The sequence below is a fragment of the Patagioenas fasciata genome, chromosome 21 (genome assembly GCF_037038585.1).
Source record: "Patagioenas fasciata isolate bPatFas1 chromosome 21, bPatFas1.hap1, whole genome shotgun sequence".
Lineage (NCBI taxonomy): Eukaryota > Metazoa > Chordata > Aves > Columbiformes > Columbidae > Patagioenas > Patagioenas fasciata.
The window spans coordinates 4,251,715-4,267,813 of record NC_092540.1 but is presented as its reverse complement, the minus strand read 5'-3'; the positions used below and the strand labels follow the sequence as shown (position 1 = coordinate 4,267,813).

At 47.8% G+C, this 16,099-nt stretch overlaps 2 protein-coding genes across 7 annotated transcripts in view; one reads left to right on the top strand and one right to left on the bottom strand.

Moving 5' to 3' along the window:
* Positions 1–7,051: 7,051 nt before the first annotated feature.
* FAM72A (family with sequence similarity 72 member A) lies at positions 7,052–11,651 on the bottom strand. Of its 2 annotated transcripts, XR_011742112.1 has the most exons (5): positions 11,396–11,651; positions 10,495–10,572; positions 9,293–9,417; positions 8,643–8,839; positions 7,052–8,418 (listed from the first exon to the last, which is right to left on the bottom strand). XR_011742112.1 is itself a non-coding variant. In XM_065854422.2 (4 exons), the coding sequence occupies exons 1-4, from the start codon at positions 11,545–11,547 to the stop codon at positions 8,324–8,326; spliced, it is 450 nt and encodes a 149-aa protein (XP_065710494.1). In that variant the 5' UTR covers positions 11,548–11,644; the 3' UTR covers positions 7,052–8,323. The 2 variants fall into 2 exon arrangements, 1 of the variants encoding a protein (XP_065710494.1); XM_065854422.2 differs by lacking the exon at positions 8,643–8,839 and having other exon boundaries at positions 11,396–11,644.
* A 403-nt stretch (positions 11,652–12,054) lies between these two features.
* Positions 12,055–16,099, top strand: part of SRGAP2 (SLIT-ROBO Rho GTPase activating protein 2) — a 93,666-nt gene continuing 89,621 nt past the window's right edge. For all 5 annotated transcript variants that reach the window (XR_011742136.1, XM_071817866.1, XM_065854254.2 and 2 more), the window contains exons 1-2: positions 12,055–12,145; positions 13,050–13,614. Coding sequence is in view for 4 of the 5 variants with exons in the window: in XM_071817866.1 (XP_071673967.1) it covers positions 13,548–13,614 (67 nt within the window). In the remaining variant the exon portion in view is untranslated. The remainder of the gene's footprint in view (positions 12,146–13,049; positions 13,615–16,099) is intronic.

Sequence of the window (16,099 nt, the reverse complement as noted above, 5' to 3'; positions counted from 1 at the left end):
GTATCATTGGCTAATTTTGCTGTCGCCAATGTTACTCTTCTACTCCCTTCTTTCTCATGGGTACACCTTAATATGTTTAAGGTCAATCTCTGTTCCCATACCCTCCGTCAGGGAATCCACAGACCCACCGTAGCCCCCCACAACAGCATCAGCCGTGTCTATGCAATTAGCAACCCAACACAATAATCCTTTAGCTGCGATCATGACTGATCTGAGCCCTCACTGCACAGGCGAAGCTTAAGAGACAAGTCCCTGTGTCTGTGCTGTGGCATCAAAGCCTGCGTTGGTGTGGAGTTTCTGCTCTTCAAAGCACATGTTTTTCAGCCAAGATATACTTGATGCCTCTTCTCCCTGGGTCATTTGCAATCCAAGCTTGTTTTCAAGGAGTAAATGGGGCCAGCGTGAGTTTTTGCGGGGGAGATGTAAGTGACAAACAGGGAACCAGTTCTTTCTCTAGCAGAGAAGTTTTCAGACCATAATTAAAGTGTCTTCTCCACGCATGTATGTGCATGCACGCACCCAAACACGGCCGGCTTTGATCTCTGCTGGGAGCCTGGGGAGAATTATAGAGACCGTAAAATCAAAGTTATTCTTGGGGACGGAGCGCGGGGATAACCGCTCTGCCTTCCCTTGGGCTTTGCAAAGTGGCAGGTTTGGATCCACCGGGCGTTCGGGTGTACGATGAGATGTGGCTGCTTTAAATACACCAGCAAGGCGTGGGGAGGGGAAGGCAACGCGGCTTTGTTGTTGCTGGCAACGTACGCTGCCATTAGTGCCAAAGCCATCGGTGCCACGATCGGAACCCCCTGGCAGGAGCAAGAAGAGGCTCAAGTGATGCAGTGGGTTGTTATCCAAGTGCTGCTGCTGGCCCAAAGCTGCTTGTTATTAAGTCCTTCGATTTTTTTAATTATTTTTTTAATTATTATTATTGTAGCTTACAGCAAGTGCTGCTTAATTTGCTGAGAATCTGCCGTTGGAGTGGCACAAAGGTGAGGAGCAATTCAAGTTCATGCATCGCTGGCACGTTTGTACCAAATCAGAGCGGGGACCCAGCTCATAAGGTAAAAGGTTTCCTATAGTGGCCAGCGCCGGGTGCTTTTAAGCGCTTTATGAATTTTGATTTCCCATAAGGACTGGAATAAAATGATGGACGTATTCTGCTGAATCTGTACTTCCCCAGACAGATGGAAAAATGTATATATCTAAATTTTAAATTCTAAGCGACAAAGAAAGTAATTTGGGTAAAATTTGGAGCTGAGTAAAATTCACTTTACAGAGTATAAAATTCATTTCCAACCAGGGGTCCGATATAAAGCAGAGGGACACTGTGCAGAGTCTTGTGATGGACCTTTGCACAAGAGCAGGTTGCTTCATTTTTTCCAGGCATTTGAGGCCTTCGTTAACATCCGAGTGAGCTCTCGGGTCAATCTGCAGTGCCTTGCACAATCTCCCCTCAAATGTGACCTTGTGCTGTGTATTTTTAACCAATAATTCTCTGATTTTGTTGGCTTCGTTGATCACCCTGTGAGAAAACAATTGCAGCTTTCATATTCTCATGGTCTAAACCCAGTGACTTCTCTCTCTGTCCACTTGCACAGTGAATCAAGAGACTAAGCGAATTGGTCCAAGCAAATGGCTCTAAAGAAGTTCAAACATTCTGTAATTGAAAGGGCCAAGATTTTGTGTCTAGCACAGCAGCCCAACACATTTTTGGATTGAATACATGGGTTTTCATAGAATCATAGAATCATTTCAGTTGGGAGAGACCCTCAGGATCATCGAGTCCAACCATAACCCAACTTCAGCACTGACCCATCACAGAATGGACTGGGTTGGAAAAGCCCTCAGAGATCATCCAGTCCAACCCTTGGTCCAACTCCAGTCCGTTCACCAGATCATGGCACTAAGTGCCATGGCCAATCTCAGTTTCAAAACCTCCAGGGCCGGTGAGTCCAGCACCTCCCTGGGCAGCCATTCCAATGCTGACCACTCTCTCTGCACAGAATTGCTTTCTCATCTCCAGCCTCAATTTCCCCTGGCAGAGTTGAAGCCCATGCCCCCTTGTCCTATTGCTGACTGCCTGGGAGAAGAGCCCAATCCCCCCTGGCTAGAACTGCCCTTCAGGTCGTTCTAGAGAGTGCTGAGCTCACCTCTAAGCCTCCTCTGCTCCAGACTGAACAAGCCCAGCTCCCTCAGCCTCTCCCCATAGGGCTTGTGCTCAAGTCCCTTCCCCAGTCTTGTTGCTCTTCTCTGGACCCGCTCCAGCACTTCAATCTCTTTCTTGACCTGAGGGGCCCAGAACTGAACACAATACTCCAGGTGTGGCCTCCGCAATGCAGAGCACAGGGGAAGGATCACTGCCCTTGTCCTGCTGACCACGCTGGTTTGGATCCAGGAGGTGCATTTTGAAGGTGCGTTCTTAATCCTGTTTTGGGTATAGATCCCATCTATGTTGTCTTCAAATGTTTTTAGGCTTCCAGTTTCAGGCACTGTTTTTAATTGAGACCGAAGCCTCTTGAAGAAACTCTCTGGGTACGTTGTGTAAATACAGCAGAAACACCAGACCAGATTCATCCCTTTGTTTTTCCGGGCAGTCTGGTGCTGGAGCGTAGCGTTGGCTCTGACAGACAAACAGACGATAGGAAGAGGCAAAACTAGATTAATATCTTTAAAAATTTAATTCTTCACTTGCTTTTGTGTGTGGAGCTCTCAGTTGTGCACAAGAGACCCAGAACCTGTTTCTCTTTGGTTTTACGTTCCCGTGTGAGAATGAGAGTCCCCAAACGCCTGTATTTCCAGCATTGTCCCCTCTGGTAGTGGAAATTTCCTATTCCAAACCCGGCCATATGCCGGAGCGGGATGAACTAATAAGCTTCTGCCATAGCACAGCAGGGAAGGACCCGGTGTGGCTGCGGCGACGCCGGAGCAATGCTGGGTTATTTTTAATTAGCACACCCCTCCAGGAAATAAGTGCAGTCAGAGAAATGCAGAAGATCGAGTCTATTTTATCAGTCTTGCTTTCTAACTGCCTGCACGAGCTTCTCCATCCGCTGACGCGCAGATGGGAGCGCGGCGGCGCTGATTTCCCTGGTGTGGCATCACCCAGAGACATCAAGCTGTCAGTGTTTGGACGATAGGAGAAGGGAAGAACCAGAGATTTTATTCTATTTGGCCAGTTTTGTTCCCTGCTGTGTGGCTTGTTTGGTTTATTTTGCCCTCATTGCCATCCAAAATGTGAGGCGTGCTTTCTAATGAGAAATCAATAGAGCGCAGGCTCACTTTGTCACCTCGTGTGTGTGACACAAGCTTAACAGAGGCGCTGCAGACAGCAAGGCAGCTAAAATATCCCCCTGGCTAAAAACCACGCGGATGCTTTTTCAGAGCGTGGCCTAGTTGTCATTTCCTGATGGGAAGAGGGGATTTTGGGTGGTGCATCAGCAACTTGGAGTTAATGGCACAGAGGCTCAAGGCAGGCATCCTGCTTTTCTCTCGACATCTTTGCAGGCTGCATAAACATCTTTCAGTTCTGTGAATAATGTATCTATTATCTATAGAGGTTTGGAATAACCTGTTTGCTTTGGATGCTTTTTATGGGTAGTTGGCTAGAGGCTGTATGTTCTTTTTATGGTAGAGCAAGAGAAAAACCTAATAATGCAGTAGAAACACTGCCATAGAGAAGGGTCTTTCCTTGAAGTAGATGACTGAGGATGTAGCTGGAAGAGCTGAATCTATTCATAGACTTGCAAATTCTGTTGGAATAGGAAAAAGCAACCCAGAGCTTCAGGAACAGGCACAGCTCAGTGCTCTGTTGTAGTCCTGGGATTGAGGAGTCTCTGTTCCAGGTTTACACAGGCTGGGCTTTACCTGTGGTGTCTGATAGAGCCGATGGTGCCGTTCCCTCCCCATCCCCTGGTGATTTGTTTACAGAACAAGTTCTCAGAGCCGACACGTCTCTCTGCTCGTAGTTTCTTGCACAATAGGTACCCGGAGCTGTTATACCATACCAGCCTGTAGACACTCCCTTAATCCAAATAGCAGCGCACAAAGGCTGTTGACTCGGGCTGTTCCTTGGGGTGCGCTTTCAGCAACCACACAGGCTGTGAGTGTCATAAAATATGTAACGACGACTTCTCATGACAAAGTAATTGGGTGGTTTATACTAAATGAACTTTTTACTCGACTTTAAGAAGCAAGCCAGCTCTTGCGTGCCAGAGAGAGGAGCACAAAATAAGACACCTTAGTAATTTCTGTCTCTTCTCACAGGGCTCTTCCTCAGATTCCAACCCTGGTTCTGTCCCAGGAGAGCTGACCCATCTGGCACTTGGCTCAAAGTGGACGAGCTGCATTCCAGCCTGGGCAAGGAGAGACTCTTTCCAGTTGAACTTCCCTCCGTAGTCAGCATATGGGTTTGTACTGATAGGGATCCTGCGCTGAACTGCATTGCAGGAGGATGCTCAGCACGGTCCATGCTGTTGACTTGGTGCCCTGGAGCTGGCTGCAGCTTAACGGTAAAAGAATTCTTGCCTATTTGTCATTGTAAAGCACTTTGGGATGAATGGTGTTACCTAAATGGAAGATCATGATTAGGCATTAATCTGTACTGGAATAATGAAGAATATATGCATATGCTTTTTCTAGTAAGACTTATTTAATGCTGAAGGGAATAAAAGTCTCACTTTCCTGCTACGACTTTCTCCTACCTAGCGAGTGTCATGCTTTGCAGACTATGCATCGCGGGATAGAAAATGATTGCCTATCAATGACAGCGTGATTACACAGGGCCCCGTGATTTAAAAATCAAATCAAAGTTATTTATCCTCAGTGGCTTTTGGAATTCTGCTTTCAAATGTTTTCATCTAAACAAGGCTGTGCCCTTGAACCTACAAGTCTGAATGACACAATATTATACAGCTGCAGAGCTGCTGGAAGGGGCCGGGTACAGGATGCGAGCGACGTGGGTGCAATACCAGGGGCATTGGGGTTGGTGGCGTGGATTCCAGCTGTGCATTGGGGTTGGTGGCGTGGATTCCAGCTGTGCATCGGGGTTGGTGGCATGGATTCCAGCTGTGCATTGGGGCTAGTGGCATAGATTCCAGCTGTGCATTGGGGTTGGTGGCGTGGGGTTCCAGCTGTGCATTAAGGTTGGTGGCATGGGTCCCAGCTGTGCATTGGGGTTGGTGGCATGGGTTCCAGCTGTGCATTGGGGTTGGTGGCGTGTGTTCCAGCTGTGCATTGGGGTTGGTGGCGTGTGTTCCAGCTGTGCATTGGGGTTGGTGGCGTGGGTTCCAGCTGTGCATTGGGGTTGGTGACATGGGTTCCAGCTGTGCATTGGGGTTGGTGGCGTGGGTTCCAGCTGTGCATTGGGGTTGGTGGCATGGGTTCCAGCTGTGCATTGGGGTTGGTGGCGTGGGTTCCAGCTGTGCATTGGGGTTGGTGACATGGGTTCCAGCTGTGCGTTAAGGTTGGTGGCGTGGGTTCCAGCTGTGCATTGGGGTTGGTGGCGTGGGTTCCAGCTGTGCATTGGGGTTGGTGGCGTGGGTTCCAGCTGTGCATTGGGGTTGGTGGCGTGGGTTCCAGCTGTGCGGTTGGTGCCAGGAGACTGGGGCAGTCTTGCAGAATCGCTGACTTCAAGTCTAAAATTTGTGACCCTTTGCCTGGTATTCAGTCCTGTCTGAAGAAAACCAGATCTAAACACAGACACTGCAGTTCTTTATGATAATTGCTCAGCTTGTGCACCTTAATGAGCAGAAGAGAAAAGCCTTAGGACCTGGTTCTTGTTTTTCAGCTTCGTGCTCTGCTCTTGGCCTTGTTGGCTGCGCAGCAAAGATCACGTTGAATTTTGCTGTAAAATCCTTACCAAAGATGAGAACAGCTGCCCAGCTTTTCTGCATCAGACCCACCGTATCGGGAAGTTGAATGCTGCTGTTGTATTAGTTCTGAAAGTCCTCTAGATGTTCATTATTATACCTGATGTCTCACAACCATTTCCTTCCAGCTGATTCACAACAGATCCCAGGGCTGTGCTACCACAGACCTTGTGTGTCCAAGAGTACAGAGAAAACAATAAACCCCACGGAGACTTGAATTGTTTCATTAGAAGCAAAACTTTGGGTGGAGCAAAGTCCTTGGGGAGTGTTTTGTGCCAGCTGTTCAGTGTCAGATAAATCTATTAACCTGGAAAGTGTTTCCCTACACAGGGTGATCCTTGGAAGCTGAACCCAAAATATTGGGGCCCTGTGGATAGGGAGCAGCAGCTTTACCACAAACTGCTTAGTTAGGTCTCTCTTCATTTCAGATTAGACGTGATTAGTTTGCTTGGCAACACTCTTGACAGCTGGAGCAGTAGATGGTGTTTGTTTACTCTGTATGTAATACCTACAACTTCTCGATCAAAAAAAAAAGGGCTGAACTTAGTTAAAAGTTGGCTCGTTTTTAATTTCAAGCTGATGCCTGGTTGAGGTGAACCAGCTCCAACAGGCCTGTGTAATTAAAGTAGAACTTCCAGTTCTGTATGTACAGACAGACAGGGAGCAAAACCAGAATGATTGAGTTGACGTGGAGAGATTCTGGTTCTCTGGGGGAGAACAGCCCCTCGGTCGCGACTCGGAGTCGGGAAGGTGGTAAATGGTGAGTGTTGGACTTAGAACAAAGCAGAGTGCTGAGAAATAGTTTTTAAATATTGTACCACTTATCCCAAAACAATCGGATGTGTTTCTGGTTCGTGAATCCTGTTGGAAAGCCCGTTGAGTGAGATGTCAGCCTGCCAGCTTGATGTTGTATTCACAACATGATGAAATTCGTGCGGCACAGAAAACGGGCAAGAAATGGGGTGTTGTGTTATAAAGAGTTAACTGACTAAATCCCTCTTGGTTGGAGAAACTGTCAGGTTTGTCAACCTAAAGAGGAGGTTTGTTTTGCTTTATTTTAGTCTCTAAAACTCATAGTAAGAACCTAATGATTCAACCAGTTTAATAGAAGATGTACAAGCTTCTATCTCATTGTTTTGATTCTCTGATATCATCACATCCATATTTATTACAGCCCAGATGACTACATAGTCCAAAACTCTTATTTAATGAGCAGACATAACACAGGAAATCAAAACAAGACATACATGTACATATATATATACCAATATACATTTAAACAATGGAGAAGAGGTAGTACCATTACTTAGGAAATACTTAACATGCAGTAGAAATACTGAGGCAACCCAGACCTGCCCTCCTTGCACCTCTTCCAAGTATCACAAGAGGCTTCAGAACCATTTATTCAGCATCAATCCAAATTTAAAAGCATGATCTGTTCACTTTCATGATTGTACATTGAATTTTCTCAAGGCGATACCTTCAGGTGACCATCTGTAGGGGACAGTATTTAGTTCCTAAGTTAAATCTATGGCTGTAACAAGATTGATAATGAGCTTTGGATCCATCTTGTCTGTACGCTTCAGGATGTCAGGTTAGGCGTGAACACCAAATATTTAACCTGATCTTTTTCCTCTAAGACCATCCAATTGGATGACTTCTCTTTTGGATGGATGTCTACCCTATAAAAGTGGAAAAAAAACCCATGTAGAACTGTATGGATTTTATTGTTGAGCATAATAAAAACTCCATTGTAGTCTTGAAGTTATATTAGACATCAAGTAATTTTGGTATGAAGGTTTTGTCATGGAAAAAGATCATGAGCTCCATCTCTATATGATCCTGAAGGCACTGAAAGCTGAAGAGGGGCAGACTGAGCTCCCGATCCGCGTTCAGGAGCATCTGGCACGAGAACAAGCTGTGAAAAGCAGGAGAACCAGGTCATAGAGCCAGAGCTCCAAGACTTTAAGCCACTTGTTCATTCTCTGTATTCAGCAGCTCTGGGCAATCCTCTATGTGACCACAAAAGCAGAGCTCTTCCAGAAATTCAGTAGCGAGACTGAATACTTTGTAGGTTTTTGAGCTGTACTTACAGTAACCGAGAGACGTTGCTCTGTGAATACTGTTTGAGGAAAGAAGGAAAAGTACAGTTAAGCATTATCTACTGTTGAGATATAAATGAGAAAAGGTTAGACCTTGGTAAAAACACCTTCTGTCTGCATTTCCAGATGTAACCAAGATGTGTCTGTAGTCAGAAAACGCACATCGGGCAGATGCAGGAGTCTAAGGCAGGTTACAGTGAAAGAGGAAGGTGATACCTTCCCTTTTTTGGGATTATTTTCCAGGTTTCCCGTGTTGTTTAAGCTCTGATGGGCCAGTAGGGAGGAAAAAAAATCCCAAACAAACAGTAATCTAATGAACGTAGGGAAGATACTGTAGTATCTTGTAGATAAGGTTTATCTGATATACTCCTCCTCGGAGATGCAGGACGTATCTTCATCTGCGCTTTCTTCTAAATCTGGCAGGTTGCCCCAGAGCAATACATTGACACCTGGGGGGAAGAAGACAGAAAAGGTTAAAAAAACCCCCTTTTTTAATGAATTGTGACCTTATTTTTAGGTTGCACAACTGTTTATTTGCAGAGAAAACAACTCATCATTGCAAAACCTGGTAAGTCATGTTCATGATGAATATATACAGACTATTTCCCATTTTGTGTTGTTTTATAGCACAGTTCAAAGAAATCCCTGCCAACAGATGTATTTATACACCTACTTCATGTAGCTATTGATAATCCCCTCGTGGCTGATTTACTTGTAAAGGCATTGATCTGAAGCACAGGTGATGCTGAAAGGTTTAGACAAGACGTTCCTCCCATCGGCGAGGAGGAGAAATGATTCGTCAGGACGCTGCGCGTTCCCGAGGACTCCAGGCACATTACACAAGGCACTTGGCATCCGAGCAACACCTGGCTGAAAAACCAGCCAGAAATGAGCTGGAACTTCAGTGGAAGCCGAGGAGGACACAGTTATACAGGGTCAAAGTGCCAACATGACTCACGCAAAGAGAGTGCCCGCTGGCCAGCTGCCTAATAGTGCAGCGGAGCTCTGTGTGCTGCTAGAAATAGCAGCTGGGGGCTGTGTTTATGCTGGTTATTGCTTCAGAAAATCCTGACTTCTGTCCACAAAAGGGAGAGGTTAAATTTTCTGCTGAAGATAAATTCCCACTTAGAAATGTTCATTTACAAAGTAGCTACAACTGCCTCCCCCGAAGTAGTTTGTGAGATTAGCGCTGCAGTAACACTTTCCTCTTGGCTCCATATGTTACACTCCCTCCATATGCTTTAACTACATTGAGATGCTTCATTAGGAGGACTTGGAATTCAAGATTTTAGGGGAAGAGAAAGAAATGTTTGTGTTCCTTACCAGAGGAGTCCAGTCTGTTGATGCTGAAGACTGCTTGGCTGTGGAACATCCAGAAGTGGCCGTTGTTACAGGAGAACAGGCAGGGTTTGCAGGGGGAAATAACATGATAACCCACGATGTTACCGCTGGAAAGACAAGAGGCATAATGAGCAACACAAGTACCTGATGGAAAGATAGAATTGTTGGGTTTTCCAGCTCAAACTGACGTTAAGTAGCCACAGTATGTAATGCGCGTACTTTGATGAAGTTAAGGAAACGTACTTAAACAAGCATCTTAAATATTTGAGGAACATCTGTCAGGAGTTCCAGCATAGCTAAGTTTTAGATCATTGGCACAGAGAAGCATTTAGTAACCTAAATTGTGTAATCCAGAGTAGTTTACATGCCAACAAATGGGGGTGTATTCTATTTTTTGGAAAGCCGGTGATTCCATTGGAATCAGTGTAGATGTCCTTCAAACACACAAAACCCATCTGTGCAGAAACACTGTGCACGGGAGAGTATCAGCAGGAGGAAGAACGAGACTGAGAGTATCAAAGGCTTTATCTGCTCTCCTAGGCTGAATCTAGAACAACCGTTTTTCTGCTTTCTCAGTCATGCACCCTGGTGAGATATTTCTGCTTCTCTCCTTCTGTCTACAAAATAAAATACCATGTTCCTATCACAACCCCCCCACCGTTTAAATCTGAACGAGGTAAAAGTCTTGATTATGAAGCTGAAAGGATTGTTTCAACTGCGAGCTATTTGAGAGTTGTTTTTACTCTTAAATACCAGGCGTTAATAAAGAGGATAAAAGAACTCCAAGAACTTTAGTGACAGCGTGTTCCATCTGTTAGCAGCAACTAGATCTGCCAAGAGGATGTTCTATTAATTAGAATATGAGTAACTACTTTTTGCTGCGGCCTTATTCACACGATTATCTCAGTGTTGAAGCAGACATTTAATCAGGCAGGTGGCACACAAGCTTTCCCGTACGCTCAGGCTGCTGACAAGGTTGTCACATTTCCACTTGGGACTCGCACAGAAATAGGCTGGCAGCCGTGCCCAGAAGTACGGGCTGAGTTTCTATCAAGCGGCATTAAATTTGAAACGGAGTCGACAATCTGTTCGTTCATCCCGTTAACCCTCGCGCTGCCGCCGTCTCCGGTGAGAGGGTCAAGCGTGGTTGAAGAGGCGTTAGTGCCATCGAATGGTGTTCTTACCACTTCAAACAAGCAATGTTCTTCAGTTTGCATTTGCAGATATCCGTAAAATAGCAACTTCCGATGAAGTCAACAGTTCTAGATGGGAAGAAAGTAAAAATACAGTCTAGCTATGGCTACAATTACAATTGTAATGCTTTGATAATATGGGCTGGAAGTCACAACAAAGTGATGTCACCATTCCAGTTCGATTACAGCTGTCATGTTTTGATAATACAGCTCTGAAGTCACAACAAAATGATGTAATAATTAAAATCTTATGTGTATTTTTTTTTAAACTTTCCCAAGTGCAACAATTCCTGTTTCCCCATCAGCTACCAGCCATACCCGTATAGAAACAGAAAGAGATTCATACAGGCTACAGAACCACAGCTTGAAGGCCAGGACATTTAAAACCGAACCTTTGATTTCTTATCTCTTTTTTTTTTAACGCCATACTTTCTTATTAACATGTTATTTTGCAATCTTATTTCCTTAGCATTTAAATATTGCTATGGGAAAGCAACACACAACCAGAGTCATCCTGCAACCAGGGCGAGATCAGGTTGGTTCTGTTTACAGAGGTTTATTTCAAGTTCTAATCTTTGCTTGAGGAAGGAGCTGGAGCTGCTCCCCGGGCCCACTAAGAGATCAAATTAGACTTTTGATTCGCCCGACAAGGAGCAGCCTCCCTTTTGCCGGGGTTTCCCCAGGGCAGGTGGATCTGGAAACGGCTGAACCGTGCGGTTTGGGGCTGTTTTCCCGGTGACGGGAAAATGAGGGGGGTTTTAAGGGAACCGGCCAATGAGGGCCCGAGGCTCACAGGCTGCAGCACCCGGGCCGCCCATACGAGGCCTCGGGGCTGTCGCCGCGTCCCTCCGGAGGGTCCCCGCGGGTCCAGCCCCCCCATCCCGGCGCTTACCCCGAGGGCGGGATGTCGGTGGAGAACAGGTCGGTGTCGGTGTCCGCCAGCAGCGCCGCCTTCATCCCCCGCGAGCTCAGCACCTGCCGGCAGAAGCGGCAGCACAGCACGGCCACGCTGCGGTCCTCGAAGGTGCAGCTGCTGGCGGACATGGCGGGTGGGTGAGCGGGCAGCCCCGGTCCGGCCCCGCCGCCGCGTCCCCCGGACCCCGTCCCGTCCGCGCAAACGGCCACGCTCCCACCTGTCAGTTTGAATTCCCGACCGCAGCCTCCCATTGGGCGCGGGGGGCTCCGCCCAGTCAGCCTGATTGGTGGAGATCAGGGGCGGGGCGCACCCCTCCCTGCTGGCCGTTGGAGGAGGCGGGAGGCACCGCCCCTACTGGCTGGCTATTGGCGGAGGGGGACGCCCTGCCTTGCTTCTATTGGCTAGCCTGACGGTCTTTTTGCATGACTCGCCCCGCCCCTGCGCAGTCCTTTGGGGCGGAGCCTCCTGCGCTCCGCGGGGCCCCGCCCACTCCATCCTGGCGGGGCGGTGCTACGGGTGCCAAGCGGCGGGAAAGGGGGTGGGCCCAGCTGCGAGTTGGAGCAGTCTGGTTGGCCGGGGCGCTCGTCGCTCTCGCCCATCGCTCTCCACCGATTGGTCGGGCCGAGCGGAGGGGCGGGGCGGCGGCGGGCCGGTGAGGGGGACCGGGTGGCGGGCGCCAGCGGCCGGAGGACGCCCGGCTGCGGGAGGCGGCTCCGCAGCGCCCAGGTAATCGCCCCGCCCGGCCGCCGGACCCCCTCCCCTCCGCTGCCGACCCGCCGGGGGGCCGCGGGCAGCCCCCGCCGGCCGACCCCGCCGCCTCCCCTCAACGCGGCCCTGAGGCGGGGCGCGGGGCCGCGTCCCTCAGCCCCGGTTCCCCCCCGGGACCCCCCCACGCTTCCTCTCCCCGCCGCCCTCATTGTTCTTCCCGGGCGGGATGCGGATCCGGCGGGTGCTGTGTTTATTTTTTCTCTCCTATGGGCTCATCTTCCGCGGGGGCTGCAGCCTCGTCCCCTCCCTTCCCCGAAAAAAACGGGGCTGGGGGACGAAGAATAATTAACCAGAAAAAAAGAAGGGAGAAAAGTTGTGTGTCGCCGCCCGCGGTTCCCGCTGCCTCGCACATGCCGGGCTGCGGTGCCCCGGCTGCGGGCGGCTCTGCCCCCGCTGCCCCGGAAAAAAAAAAAAAAGGAAAAAAAAAAAGAAAGACAAATAATTTAAAAAAATCCCCCGCAGCTGCCGAGGGAAAAGCCGCGAATGGGGCCGCTCCGGCGGGGCTGGTGCGCCCGGGAGCTCCGGGGCTGGTCCTGCGGCGGGAGATGCTGCAGCCCGGCCGGGTCCGGCGGCCCGACCCGCGTCGCTCCCGGAGCAGCGCTGGCTGGTTCCCCCTTCTCCATCCCCCTCCATCCCCTGGGGACCCCGCTTTCCCGACGAGCTCCTTCACCCCGCCCGGGGCTCGGCTCCCCCGGCTACCTGCCCACTCCGCAATTCCCACATGCTGCTCCTTAAAGGACAATTTGCAATGTCAGGGCGGCTTTTCCTTTCAATCCCAAATTTTGGCTGCGCATCTGGCAACTGCTGGCTGCAAGCTCTAATTTTCTAAATATATCTCTATATATTGTTTTTGCATTTGCAGGCAAGCAAACCAAAGGGAGCGGCTTCTTGTCCTCTGCTTTCTGCTCTCGTCGGGGATTTCATTTGCATCATCTCTGAGCCCATTTTAAAAAAAAAGAAAAAGAAAAAGGCAAACCAAACCCACACAAAACATGTTGTGCGGAAGGACTTCCACTCCCTGGCTGTGCTATTAACGTTAGAAATCAGGAAGAGCCTTTGGGGGCTGCAGGATCTCGCTAGGCTGATGCTGCTGCTAAAGGTTTTGGTGCAGGGAGACAAAACTGCTGCCTCTACCATCCACTGATCTCCTAACATCTGCATTTTGCTGCTGCCGTGCTCTGTCTCACACCCTCTCTCCATGGACTGATTTTTTTTTGCTTTCCTTCTTCTTCTTCCCTTTTTGTGGGGGGAAGGACAAGCGGAAAATCAAGGCGTCGCATCGAGAGGAGCAAAATTGCATTTGTATCTTGTGCTCGGGTGGATCTGTTTGGAGGTTAATCTTTTTTTGGGAAAAGAAAACATGACGTCGCCAGCAAAATTCAAAAAGGATAAGGAGATCATAGCTGAATATGACACTCAAGTTAAAGGTATGGATGGTTTTTATTTTCATCTCTTTCGCTATTGCAGCCCTGACTTGCGATTGTAGGAGTTTGCAGTGGATGTTTGGGTGGGGAAGGGGGAAATCGTTTGCAGATTGCCTGGAATTTGCAGGGCTTTTTCATAATACAATGCTGGATCGGGTTTGCAATGCTTTTTCTCGTCCCCATGGGGTAGGTTCCTACTGTGCTAACGCTGTTTTAAGGTATCACGGTAAGGGCTTTTTTACAGAATGTAACAAAAATAATAAATCTTTGAGTTCCGAGAGATCCATCTTTCTCTGTCTGCTGGTCTAAAATATGGCTTTGCAGCTGAAATATGAGAGCCGGTTAATTGCTTTTTAATCCTCCTCCTATCATGGGAATCTCTTAAAAATCTGTGTAGTGTCAGAAGAGCATATTTGCACTGGCAGCAATGGGGGCTGTGCTGAGGGTCCCTGGAAAGCTGCTTGTGCTGGAAAGTTCCATTATTCAGGATTTTGCTCTTGGTGAGTCCATAATATTCCTGCCTGGTTTTCCTCGCCGTTGGTGAGCGTAACACCTTAAGGCTGCAGTGTGTGTGGGTGTATGCACACGCATCTAGATGCATACATCTAGAAAGGAATAAAACTAAGGCATCGGCGTTACTCCCATCGCCATAACGAAGGCAATAAAGAGTCAGGCGCATATTTGCAGTGATCGTGCGAGTGTTCTGCAGAATTCAGTTGGCTGGGTTTCAGGCTATCATGTGCCCTAGGTAAAAAAAAAGGATGGTGCAATGTCTATTCAGCTGCTTATATTTGGAAAGGTTTCAACATAAAGCTTCTTTGGAACGGGAATGATGGTTTGTGTGTGGCTGGAGGTATCGGTGTTAGGAGTTGTGAGATTTAGTGATTTATCTAATTGGTTCAAACTTGCTTGGTGTGCTGGCAGCAGGCAGGGAGGATGGACCGCGGGCCAGGTTGAGTGAGTGAAATCAATGCGATTTGAAAGAAGGGTGATTTAAAGGAAACCGAGATTAATACTGACAATTAAAATATTGCTTTGCAATTATGTGCTTAGTTCTTTTTCCTACTGGGCGGGCAGCTCACTGATTGCCAATCATTGAAACATGTTGTCCTACAAGATGCTCATCCTACACTGACCCTAATACTCTGTATCTACAAGTAGTTTTGCCATTTGTGTTGAGAATGCTGACCTGAGCAAATATAAAGCTAGGTAGGAGTTTATTTTGATTTTTTTCCTTAATTTTGGGGGGTTCTTACATTCACAAATTGAGAAGTGCGTGTTTCTTTTTTACTAGTTTAGTTTCTATTCCTGTTTTCTAGCTGTCTTTGGAAATGGGAATCGAATCAGCGTAAAATTAGAGGCTTATATGTTCTTTCATTATTTACCCCATCAAAGCGTGCATGACAGATGCAAGCTCGTAGTCACAATATTTGGGATTTGGACACAATGATGAGAAACAAGGCTTTAGAATTCGTGAAGCGCATCTTCTCACCTCTCCGTTTGTTCATGCATTAGGAAAGAAAATACGTTTTTCCCTTCTTTTTCAAGAAAAAAGAGACCAACGAGATGGGTAAGATGGAAAGGAGCTTTTCATGGGTAGAGTCCATCACTGCTGAGACTCAGCTCATCTCCTCAGGTGCTTATGTCAATTCAACCTGTCGATGTGGTCCCAAAAGTGAATTGTTGTTGTGGTGTATGGATTGGGTTTTTTTGGTTTTTACATTATAAAATGCTCCTATCTTAAATACATGAGGTTAAGAGACCTGAGCTGTGTCCGTAGATCAGGAGGAGCTGGGAGAAGGGGGCAGCTCCAACTTGGGGGATGTTCATCCCTTGTTCAGTTGGGCTTTCCCTGTGCGATGGATCTTGCAGCTCAAAAATACATGTGATGATACGTCAACGATCCTCTCCCCACCACCTCATTTCTTCTGCAGAACAGTGGGGAACTTAATTTTTCCCCTTGGCTTCAGCACTTCATGAACTGCTTTGACAATGGGGATCGTTGACCCCCAACTTGTAGGTATTGGGGAGAAGGCTTTGGAGTTGTAAGCACTTCTTAAAAACTCATGAAACTTGCTGGACATCTCATAGACACCTTGATTATGAATTTGGGGAGTGATTTGGCTGTATAGGAGAACTTGGGAGGGATGAGACCTCCCACCTCTCTAATTCCAGGGATGTGCTGATCTCTGGAGCGCAGTGGGAAGATGAGATGGTCCTAAAGATGCAATCCAAACTATGGTGCTGCCAAGGGATTAAACACATCACGATCCTTACGTAACAATTCAGGTGTCCTGATCAAATTCTGACTTGAGCGGCAGGAACAGCGTGGAAATGGTGTCAACTCTGATCATGGGCTGTTTGGTGACTTCTCCGTTGTGCTGTGAAATGCTGCCCCGGAGCAGCCTCTGTGGGACCGAGATGAACCGGGTGTTGGTGCTACAGAAATCATAAGGTATCATCTGTTTCTCTGGTATTTTTTACCGTC

Bases quoted from the DNA above. Each gene is read 5' to 3' on its own strand.
- FAM72A (XM_065854422.2), bottom strand. From the start codon at position 11,547: ATGTCCGCCAGCAGCTGCACCTTCGAGGACCGCAGCGTGGCCGTGCTG. The intron at 10,573-11,395 runs GTAAGCGCCGGG...CTTCCCATCTAG, and splicing joins ACCGACATCCCGCCCTCGGG to AACTGTTGACTTCATCGGAA. The intron at 9,418-10,494 runs GTAAGAACACCA...TTGTCTTTCCAG, and splicing joins AACATTGCTTGTTTGAAGTG to CGGTAACATCGTGGGTTATC.